The sequence below is a fragment of the Staurois parvus genome, unplaced genomic scaffold (genome assembly GCF_062004578.1).
Source record: "Staurois parvus isolate SC_StPar_1 unplaced genomic scaffold, SC_StPar_1.0 ptg002565l, whole genome shotgun sequence".
Classification (NCBI taxonomy): Eukaryota; Metazoa; Chordata; class Amphibia; order Anura; family Ranidae; genus Staurois; species Staurois parvus.
In genome coordinates, this window is record NW_028320361.1 from 78,421 (window position 1) to 90,544 (window position 12,124).

The 12,124-nt window shown below is 52.0% G+C and overlaps 1 protein-coding gene across 1 annotated transcript in view; it reads left to right on the forward strand.

Annotated features, from left to right (window-relative positions):
- LOC149430642 (uncharacterized) overlaps window positions 1–9,948 on the forward strand; it is a 68,814-nt gene extending 58,866 nt beyond the window's left edge. Inside the window, exons 10-12 of the mRNA XM_089666158.1 lie at window positions 1,383–1,700; window positions 3,198–3,233; window positions 6,056–9,948. Coding sequence (XP_089522284.1) covers window positions 1,383–1,700; window positions 3,198–3,233; window positions 6,056–6,348 — 647 coding nt within the window. The 3' untranslated portion in view covers window positions 6,349–9,948. The remainder of the gene's footprint in view (window positions 1–1,382; window positions 1,701–3,197; window positions 3,234–6,055) is intronic.
- Window positions 9,949–12,124: the final 2,176 nt, after the last annotated feature.

Genomic DNA, 12,124 nt, shown 5'->3' on the forward strand with positions numbered 1-12,124 from the left:
ATTGTTTACTGATAGTGGGAGTCCCTTCCACAGAAGCTGATCTAAAGCAAGAACAGCCACCCACTGATTGAAATTTGGTTGGAAGCGGCTGAATGTCAATCATTCTATGGCCAGCTTATCATCACTCCAATTATTATTATTATTATACAGTATTTATAAAGCGCCAAAGGGTTTGCTCAGCGCTGTACAATAGCGGGGGGGGGGGGGGACCGAACATGAGACAAGACAGTAACAGTACAATACACAATGTATTTATTTCAGGTACTTATATAGCGCCATCAATGTACTCCGCACTTTCCATATATATATTGTACATTCACATCAGTCCCCGCCCCCAAGGAGCGTACAATCTAAGGTCCCTAACTCACATTCATACATACACATACTAGGGACAATTTAGACAGGAGCCAATTCACCTACCAGCATGTCTTTGGAGTGTGGGAGGAAACCTGAGTACCCAGAGGAAACCCACGCAGGCACAGGGAGAACATGCAAACTCCAGGCAGGTGGTTCCGTGGTTAGGATTTGAACCGGCGACCCTAGTACTGCCAGGCAGAAGTGCGAACCACTTAGCCACTGTGCTGCTCACAGTTTATTGATCAAGTGTAGCAGTGTGCGTCCCGCCATAAACCCCATGCCTACTGCAACACAGCCAGACTGCAGGGAGCCAACCCATCTACCTGAGGAAATGTAAGATTCCGGGGGCACACACTCCATCCTGGACCATGGCACTGGCATGCACTCCATCCTGGACCATGCCCTTGACATACACCCCATCTTGGACTATGCCCTTGACATACACTCCATCCTGGACCATACCGTGGGCACCCATTCCATCCTGGACCATGCCCTGGGCACCCATTTCCTCCTGGACCATGCCGTGGGCACCCATTCCATCCTGGACCATGCCGTGGGCACCCATTCCATCCTGGACCATGCCGTGGGCACCCATTCCATCCTGGACCATGCCGTGGGCACCCATTCTATCCTGGACTATGGCACTGACATATACACTGACATGACTTTGAAATGTTTGATCTAATAGGACAGAGAACAATGTGCAGCAGCCAATCAGGACTGATCATCTTGGGGTCATCAATGTGATTCCAGTATTGATGAGGTTGCTTTGAGTAAATGCCATGGAGACATCCTCCAGGGTGACCTCTCTGCAGATCTGGGTCTGGTTTCTGCACTGTGAACTGTCTGAGTTGTCAGGGTGATGTATCGGGAATTCTGGGTTCTCGGTGGTGGATAAAAGACAACAAAAATAAAACCTCTAAGATGAATTTTCCTCTACATTGCTGAGAGGTCGACCAGCTCTACTGACATGATCTGGTCTTCGATTCCCCACAACCTGACCTGTTATATATTTATCATTACAGAGAGACCGCCCACATTATCGGACATTATCGTCCATCCAATGAGAGTGGCAGCCAATCAGAAAGCCTCATTCAAGGTAACAATATCCGGATTCTCCCCCCGAGACCTACAAATAAAATGGTTTAAGGAGTTCAGCACCTTCCCCCAATCTGAGGTGACAATATTGGATCCAGAGATCGGATCGGAAGGTCTGTATAAATCTTCCAGCACGCTGACCTTCACCCCGAAGATGACCGATGATAAAACGTCCATCCGGTGTGAGGTGACACACAGTCAGTCCAAGATGGTCCGAGAGAAGAGATATACTCTGCACCTGACAGGTGAGATCCCTGTGTATCCTTCATATGTATGATGTGTTCATATGTCATTCATTGGACGAGTCCAGGGATAGGGATGTCCAGAGGGGGCGCTACATCTACATCTGATCACCCTCACCCAATAGGATTAGGTGGAGGATTCATTAGAGGAGTCCAGGGATAGGGATGTCCAGAGGGGGCGTTCTATGTACATTTGATTACTCTCAGCCAATAGGATTAGGTGGAGGATTCATTAGACTAGTCCAGGGATAGGGATGTTCAGAGGGGGCGCTCCATGTACACTTTCCGGTGGAATGCAGACAGGAGGAGGAGGAGAACGGTGCTGGCCATGCCGCTTTTCACAGAGGGAATAGTAGTCATGGGGAAAGGTGTTCTTATAGAGGACCTGTGTGGTGAAAGCAGAGGACAACGGACCGGCCATCACTGTCTCCTGTGATCTCCCTGCAGCTGATCTTTTCTCCATTACTGATTCTCTTGCTCTGCACAATGTCTATGTGGAGGCAGCCATCTTGGTAGAGGCAGGCTTTGCTTCTACCTGTCCAGGCTGCCCCCTGATGGCTGGAGGGGTAATGATAGAGGCAGTGGAAGCACAGATCCACAAAATGGATGAAGTAGAAGTAGGGAGATCCTTCCACTGCAGTTCCTCAGGAACAGCTTCCCCTCCAGCAAGGCAAACACACAGCACAGTAGTGACATCACCAAATCTGAGACCAGCAGTCAGAGGTAGCAGGACTTGGATGATCTCACACTGCAAATATACAGCTATGAAGTTATGGAACGGAAGTGCCCTCATATCAGGAGTGCCTAGGTATAGGAAGTGCCCTGATATCAGGAGTGCTTGGGCACAGGAAGTGCCCTGATATGAGGACTGCCCAGGTACAGGAAGTGCCCTGATATCAGGAGTGCTTGGGCACAGGAAGTGCCCTGATATGAGGAGTGCCTAGGTACAGGAAGTGCCCTGATATGAGGAGTGCCTAGGTACAGGAAGTGCCCTGATATGAGGAGTGCCTTGGTACAGGAAGTGCCCTGCTATCAGCAGTGCCTAGGTACAGGAAGTGCCCTGCTATCAGTAGTGCCTAGGTACAGGAAGTGCCCTGCTATCAGGAGTGCTTAGGCACAGGAAGTGCCCTGATATGAGGAGTGCCTAAGTACAGGAAGTGCCGTGATATCAGGAGTGCCTAGGCACAGGTAGTGCCCTGCTATCAGGAGTGCCTAGGTACAGGAACTATACAGGTATTTTCAGGAGGAATTCAAGAATTCATTCTGCTTAGGCATTCCCTATAGAGCAGCAAATCTTCACCTTTGAACTCAGGTCCACTTTGTCATGTCGCTGTGGCCCCAGACTATGGCGGGCCCCCAGGTCTCCCATCCTGAGGACATTGAGAACAGTGCGGGGGCCGGGATATATTTCGGGGCTCTGATGTTCATGGATCCAATACATTTATTGCTGTGGGATGATTTCTCTTCTCTTTATTAGTAAACTTTTCTCTTGTTTTATAGGAGATTCTACCAAGATGGGCGAAGCCCCAGAATCCGGTGAGATGATCCGTCTGGGGGTGGGGGAGGGGATGGGGGTGGAGGGAGGGGAGGGGTTTATAGTGTTTCTTCTGTATTATGGTCAGGACTGAAGAATACCATCTGGAATAAAACATGAACTATGAACAGACACTTCCCAGATTGCCCAGCAGGGGGCGCACCTCGGGGCTCCGCCTTAGTTTCACATGATTTCCTTCAGTCTGCTGTTCACAGAGCTCAGTAGCTGAAGCTCAGGGCTTGGTCACACCACAATGTCATGGTAATTGTAACGGAACCGACCCCAGACTGCAGTTGGGTACTTCCGTTAGAATACCGCTTCCCGTCCGACCACCGACCACTGACACCACAGCCGACCATACAAGACTAGACGACACCAATCCTGAAGTAATCCAGGAAATAGAATCCTTTATTTGAACACAGATACAAGATATATACACTCGGGAATATCCCCCCTCCCTGCATAATGACACAGGGCGGGGCAATCCCCCCTCCCTGCATAATGACACAGGGCGGGGCAATCCCCCCTCCCTGCATAATGACACAGGGCGGGGCAACCCCCTCACTGCATAATGACACAGGGCGGGGCAACCCCCCTCACTGCATAATGACACAGGGCGGGGCAACCCCCCTCCCTGCATAATGACACAGGGCGGGGCAATCTACATTTAGTAACAAGAGACACACCAGCAGACAGTCCCATCAGGAGGGAGGGCTGCTGGAGACACCCCCCCCACCAAGCCAATACACATAAACACATACATCCCATAATAATTTGCTCCCAAGCCAGACACACAATAGAACAATGGGATGCAACCTCATGACACCAAACAATCCACAACCACCCCCCCCCAATATTAGGACAGATCACCCTCTACCCCTAACAGGCACAGGGGGACTTACACATAAGAGGGATATGGGGAGCTGTGACTACCACCCCCCCTTCACAGCTGTTACTTCTCCCGCTGCAGAGCTGTGACCTCTCTCCTCCACAGCTGTGACTCCTCCCCCACCAGAGCTGTGACTCCTCCCCCTCCACAGCTGTGACTCCTGCCCGACAAGAGCTGTGACCCCCCCACAAAAGCTGTGATTCTTCTTTCTCCAAAGTTGACTTTCCCCCTGCAGAGCTGAGACTCCCCCCTCTGCAGAGCCGTGACTTCTCCCCCTGCAGAGCTGTGACTCCTCCCCTCCAAGGTTGTGCTTCCTCCCCTCCAGAGTTGTGCCTCCTCCCTGCAGAGCTGTGACTCCCCCCCTCCAGAGCTGTGACTCCCCCCCTCCAGAGTTGTGCCTCCTCCCATCCAGAGCTGTGACTCCTCCCCTCCAAGGTTGTGACTCCTCCCCCTCCAGAGCTGTGACTCCACCTCCAGACTTGAGACTCCTCCCCCTACAAGGTTGAGCCTCCTCCCCCTCCTGAGCTGTGACTCCTCCCCCTCCAGAGCTGTGATTCCTCCCCCTCCAGAGCTGTGACTCCTCCCCCTCCAGAACTGTGACTCCTCCCCCTCCAAAGTTGTGACTCCTCCCCCTCCAAGGTTGTGACTCCTCCCCCTCCAAGGTTGTGACTTCTCCCCCTCCAGGGTTGTGACTTCTCCCCCTCCAGAGCTGTGACTTTTCCATCTCCAAGGTTGTGACTCCTCCCCCTCAAAGGTTGTGACTCCTCCCCTCCAGGGCTGTGATTCCTACCCCTCTAGAGCTGTGACTCTTCCCCCTCCAAGGTTGTGACTCTTCCCCCTCCAAAGTTGTGTCTCCTACACTCCAGAGCTATGATTCCTCCTCCAAGGTTGTGACTCCTCCCCTCCAGAGTTGAGACTCCTCCCCCTCCAAAGTTTTGACTCCTCTCCCTCCATAGGTGAGATCCCTCCCCTCTAGGGATGTGACTCCACCCCCCAGAGCTGTGACCCCCCCCCCCAGCGCTATGGTTGTACCTCCATAAGGCTTCACCTTCCGTTTTCACCAAGGGGAGGGTATCTGAGAGGCATCCACAGCCGAGCTCCCATTAGATCACACATAGTGCTCTGGGAATCCTTTTTTTTGTTGTTTTACAAATAAACATAGATTTCCTGAAGAAAGTTTTCCCCCATTGGTTCAGTATTGCAGTTTTCACATTCCAGGACTCTGGCAGATGCTCCTCCCATTGTGTGTCCTGCCAAATCCGGACTCGGCTGTCAGATATAACATGCTGACCTTCCGAGGACCACATGGTGACTGCAGACACAATGGAGGGCTGTCTCCACACAAAGGGTTAATATTTCCCAACTGTGCAATGTGTGTCACAACCTCACCACTTATCTTCCTGGCTCCTCCCACTCTGGTCACATGACACCATTCCATGTAGGCAGGCAGTCATGTGATCAGATTTCAGGACATCCCATACAAAGGCCATAAATGTTCACAAAGCCAACAATTTCCTCATCCTGCTTCTCAAAATATCGGGATTGTTCCTTCAAGTGAGCCGTCCGTACCTGCGCAGTGCAACGCAACAAGTTCCCCTCAACCCCCTCCCCCATCAGCAGTACATACTCCCCACCACCCCGCCCAGCCACCAGCAGCAGGAGAAGCCATATAAGCTCCGAGGCCTTCAAGTCGTAGTATACACTCCCCCCATGTGACAGCTCTTGTCCTTGGTGATTGGCCCAACACTACCACATGGTGTGGGTCACATGCTCTTCCATCCCTGGAAGTACAGGTTGTTCTGCACCCCCTGGTGGAGTAAAGGTGAGTATGTGCTGCTGGGGAAGGAGGGGGTTGAAGAGAAGCTGAGTATGGTACCTGACATCAGACCCATCATGGCTGGCTCGCCAATAATGACAATGTTCTTCCCTCCACAGGACCGAAGAAGAAGTTCCATATACGGGAGATTAAATGTGTGACGGAGCGCCCCCGGGTGGGGGAGGAGGTCACTCTTGTAGCATACATTGAAGAGTGTCAGGCGGACAGTGCGGAGTTCTCCTGGTATACAGGAATGTATTCTATTGATGGAGAAATAGAGAACAGACAGGACGGCACCAACTGTACATCCACCGTCACCTTCACACCGGAGGACTCAGACTGTCCAATCAAATTGGAGGTGTTTTATAATTATCAGACTGTAGAGGGATCCTTGAGACTGCCACTGGTGTGAAGACCAGATCCAAGGAGGGAGTCATATCTTCCTATTAATGGTGGACATCTGACCATGTGAGGACGAGATCCGAGGAGGGAGTCATATCTTCCTATTAATGGTGGACATCTGACCATGTGAGGACGAGATCCGAGGAGGAATTCATGTCTTCCTATTAATGGCGGACATCTGACCATGTGAGGATGAGATCTGAGGAGGGATTCATATCTTCCTATCAATGGTGGTCATCTGACCATGTGAGGACGATATCTGAGAAGGAACTCATAACTTCCTATTAATGGCGGACATCTGACCATGTGAGGACGAGATCCGAGGAGGGACTCATCTTCCTATCAATGGTGGTCATCTGACCATGTGAGGATGAGATCTGAGGAGGGACTCATCTTCCTATCAATGGTGGTCATCTGACCATGTGAGGATGATATCTAAGAAGGAACTCATAACTTCCTATTAATGGCGGACATCTTACCATGTGAGGATGAGATCTGAGGAGGGATTCATGTCTTCCTATTAATGGCGGACATCTGACCATGTGATGACGATATCTGAGAAGGAACTCATATCTTCCTGATAATGGCGGACATCTGACCATATGAGGACAAGATCCGAGGAGGGACTCACATCTTCCTATTATCTGACCGGGTGAGCGTTGTCGGGATGGGGACTGTCCTCTACCTCTGGACTCGATGATCGCCTTAGATTCACTCCGGCAGCAGAGCTGTGTTGTTCATAAATTGAATATTTCCTGTTATTTTTCCATACTGGAAGCTGAAATCTGATTGGTTGCTGTGAATAACACACTTTCCTCCTCTGTGGTTTTCTCAGCCAGTTCTGCACTTTGCTATTGGTGGTCCCCAGGAGGTCTCATATAGGTTGGTCAGCAGGGAATGGGTTTCTGTCTGGGGCCATAGAACCTTCACCAGGAACTTTCCATGGAGCTGCAGATTTTACTGCTCAGAGCTCCCAAGTCTCTGCTCTCGGGTTTACCCCGCCGGGGTCAGCTGATGTTCTGGAAGATGACCAAAGTGAAGAGCCAAGTTCATAGGCAGAAGGGTGGAGGTCAGGCAGGCAGCATAATCTAGAAGACAGACTGGCCTTAGATCTGCAACCAGCAGTAAGAAGAACAGAATTAGTGTTGGGGTTACAGGGAGGTAGACTGAACAAGCAGCAATCACAAAACACAGACTAACCCTCCCTCTGACCCCAACACTGACCGTGTGACCCCAACACTTACCCTGTAACCCCAACACTGACCATGTGACCTCAACACTGACCATGTGACCCCAACACTGACCCTGTAACCCCAAAACTGACCGTGTGACCCCAACACTTACCCTGTAACCCCAACACTTACCCTGTAACCCCAAAACTGACCATGTGACCTCAACACTGACCATGTGACCCCAACACTGACCCTGTAACCCCAACACTGACCGTGTGACTTCAACACTGACCCTGTGTCCCCAACACTGACCCTGTGTCCCCAACACTGGCCATGTGAACCCCAACACTGACCATGTGACCCCAACACTGACCATGTGACCCCAACACTGACCGTGTGACCCCAACACTGACCGTGTGACCCCAACACTGACCTTGTAACCCTAACACTGACCCTCTATACCCAACACTGATCCTGTAACCCCCAACACTGACCCTGTAACCAAAACACTCTCAATCAGTAACACTGACCCTCTATACCCAACACTGACCCTCTATACCCAACACTGACCCTCTATACCCAACACTGATCCTGTAACCCCAACACTGATCCTGTAACCCCAACACTAACCCTCTATCCCCAACACTGACCCTGTAACCAAAACACTCTCAATCAGTAACACTAACCTTGTAACCCCAACACTGACACTTTAACCCCAACACTGATCCTCTATCCCCAACACTGATCCTCTATCCCCAACACTGATCCTCTATCCCCAACACTGATCCTCTATCCCCAACATTGACCCTGTAACCCCAACACTAACCCTCTATCCCCAACACTGACCCTCTATCCCCAACACTGACCCTCTATCCCCAACACTGACCCTCTATCCCCAACACTGACCCTCTATCCCCAACACTGACCCTCTATCCCCAACACTGACCCTGTAACCCCAACACTGACCCTGTAACCCCAACACTGACCTTGTAAGCCCAACACTGACCCTGTAACCCCAACACTGACTTTCTATCCCCAACACTGACCCTGTAACCCCAACACTGACCCTGTAACCCCAACACTGACCCTCTATACCCAACACTGATCCTGTAACCCCAACACTGACCCTGTAACCCCAACACTGACCTTGTAACCAAAACACTCTCAATCAGTAACACTAACCTTGTAACCCCAACACTGACCCTGTAACCCCAACACTGACCCTGTAACCCCAACACTGACCCTGTAACCCCAACACTGACCCTTTAACCCCAAAACTAACCCTCTATCCCCAACACTGACCCTCTATCCCCAACACTGATCCTGTAACCCCAACACTGATCCTGTAACCAAAACACTCTCAATCAGTAACACTAACCTTGTAACCCCAACACTGACCCTGTAACCCCAACACTGACCCTCTATCCCCAACACTGACCCTGTAACCCCAACACTGACCCTCTATCCCCAACACTGACCCTCTATCTCCAACACTGACCCTTGACCCCTTGTTTACATTCTGACCTCTCCTCTGTTCTAAGAATCATCTCCCTTGTTCCGGATCTCTCCAGAATTCTACCACTGAGTTTCGGGTTCAGGAGATGTTGGGCGCACGTCTTTCTTGGACCTGCACCTGCTGCAGGAGGGAAGGATCAGTACTAACCAGGGAATTTTTTCTCAGAGAATAGATGCAGGAATTTAACTACAACCCCCACCTTCCCATGGGCGGGGAGAAGAGCGTACTGCATCAAATGGTAGGTGTGGCCAAATTGCTCCAGCATGGTAGGGTCTTAACGAGGCAATCAGTACCAGGAGTGTGCTGCATACATAGTGCAGGAGTGCTGTACATTCCATGTGTCATGTGATCGGCCATGGTCCATCATCCCATGTGTCATGTGATCGGCCATGGTCCATCATCCCATGTGTCATGTGATCGGCCATGGTCCATCATCCCATGTGTCATGTGATCGGCCATGGTCCATCATCCCATGTGTCATGTGATCGGCCATGGTCCATCATCCCATGTGTCATGTGATCGGCCATGGTCCATCGTCCCATGTGTCATGTGATCGGCCATGGTCCATCGTCCCATGTGTCATGTGATCGGCCATGGTCCATCGTCCCACGTGTCATGTGATCGGCCATGGTCCCTCGTCCCATGTGTCGTGATCGGCCATGGTCCGTCGTCCCATGTGTCATGTGATCGGCCATGGTCCATCATCCCATGTGTCGTGATCGGCCATGGTCCGTCATCCCATGTGTCGTGATCAGCCATGGTCCGTCATCCCATGTGTCATGTGATTGGCCATGGTCCGTCGTCCCATGTGTCATGTGATTGGCCATGGTCCCGCACCCCGCTGTTCCCGTGTGCTCTGTGTATCCTCCGGTATAGGAAGTATTTGGATATTATGTAATAAAGTGATTTTTTTTGTGACACATTTTATGCTTTTCCTTCTTTTTGTTATATGTATGGAATGGATCTGCAGACCAACCACAAGGGGAGCTCTCAGCATCTCAGTGTACTCTGCTCCTTGTGTACCACTGCCGTGGGTCGGCCCCATGTGGGGTGCGTTGTTTTCAATGGGTCGGCCCCACGTGGGGTGCGTTGTTTTCAGTGGGTTGGCCCCATGTTAATGCGTTGTTTTCAGTGGGTCGGCCCCACGTGTGGTGCGTGGTTTTCAGTGGGTCGGCCCCATGTGGGGTACGTTGTTTTCAGTGGATCGGCCCCATGTTAATGCGTTTTCAGTGGGTCGGCCCCACGTGTGGTGCATGTTTTCAGTGGGTCGGCCTCACATGTGATGCGTGGTTTTCAGTGGGTTGGCTGCATGTGGAGTGCGTGGTTTTCAATGGGTCGGCCCCATGTAGAGTGTGTTGTTTTCAATGGGTCGGCCCCATGTGGAGGGTGCGTTTTCAATGGGTCGGCCCCATGTGGGGTGCGTTGTTTTCAGTGGGTCGGCTTTGAGAAGACATAAAGCGAGCCATTGTGTGACGCTGCAAAGCTGAGCCTGAGATGGGGGAGGGGCTCCGATCACAATATGATCTGCAGACAGCGATCACATGATTCTATCACCTCATGGTGTCTCCCAGCACAGTCTCAAGAGCATGGAGGAGGTTCCAGGAGACAAGAGGAGATTCCAGGAGACGAGAGCACGGAGGAGATTCCGGGAGACGAGAGCACGGGGGAGATTCCGGGAGACGAGAGCACGGGGGAGATTCCGGGAGACGAGAGCACGGGAGAGATTCCGGGAGACGAGAGCACGGGGGAGATTCCGGGAGACGAGAGCACGGGGGAGATTCCGGGAGACGAGAGCACGGGGGAGATTCCGGGAGACGAGAGCACGGGGGAGATTCCGGAGACGAGAGCACGGAGGAGATTCTAGGAGACGAGAGCACGGGGGAGATTCTAGGAGACGAGAGCACGGGGGAGATTCCAGGAGACGAGAGCATGGGGGAGATTCCAGGAGACGAGAGCACGGGGGAGATTCCAGGAGACGAGAGCACGGAGCAGATTCTATGAGAGGGGAGCACGGAGGAGATTCCAGGAGATGAGAGCACGGAGGAGATTCCAGGAGACGAGAGCACGGAGGAGATTCCAGGAGAAGAGAGCACGGAGGAGATTCCAGGAGACGAGAGCACGGAGGAGATTCCAGGAGACGAGAGCACGGAGGAGATTCCAGGAGAAGAGAGCACGGAGGAGATTCTATGAGAGGAGAGCACGGAGGAGATTCTATGAGAGGAGAGCACGGAGGAGATTCCAGGAGACGAGAGCACGGAGGAGATTCTATGAGAGGCACGGAGGAGATTCCAGGAGACGAGAGCATGATGGAGGAGATTCTAGGAGACGAGAGCATGGAGGAGATTCCAGGAGAAGAGAGCACGGAGGAGATTCCAGGAGACGAGAGCACGGAGGAGATTCTATGAGAGGAGAGCACGGAGGAGATTCTATGAGAGGAGAGCACGGAGGAGATTCCAGGAGATGAGAGCACGGAGGAGATTCCAGGAGAAAACAGCATGATGGAGGAGATTCCAGGAGACGAGAGCATGGAGGAGATTCCAGGAGACGAGAGCACGGAGGAGATTCTAGGAGACGAGAGCACGGAGGAGATTCCAGGAGACGAGAGCATGATGGAGGAGATTCCAGGAGACGAGAGCACGGAGGAGATTCTATGAGACGAGAGCACGGAGGAGATTCCAGGAGAAGAGAGCACGGAGGAGATTCCAGGAGAAGAGAGCACGGAGGAGATTCCAGGAGAAGAGAGCACGGAGGAGATTCCAGGAGAAGAGAGCACGGAGGAGATTCCAGGAGACAAGAGCACGGAGGAGATTCTAGGAGACGAGAACATGATGGAGGAGATTCCAGGAGAAGAGAGCATGGAGGAGATTCTAGGAGATGAGAGCATGATGGAGGAGATTCCAGGAGACGAGAGCACGGAGGAGATTCCAGGAGACGAGAGCGCAGGGGAGATTCCAGGAGACGAGAGCATGATGGAGGAGATTCTAGGAGACGAGAGCATGGAGGAGATTCCAGGAGAAGAGAGCACGGAGGAGATTCCAGGAGAAGAGAGCACGGAGGAGATTCCAGGAGACAAGAGCACGGAGGAGATTCCAGGAGAC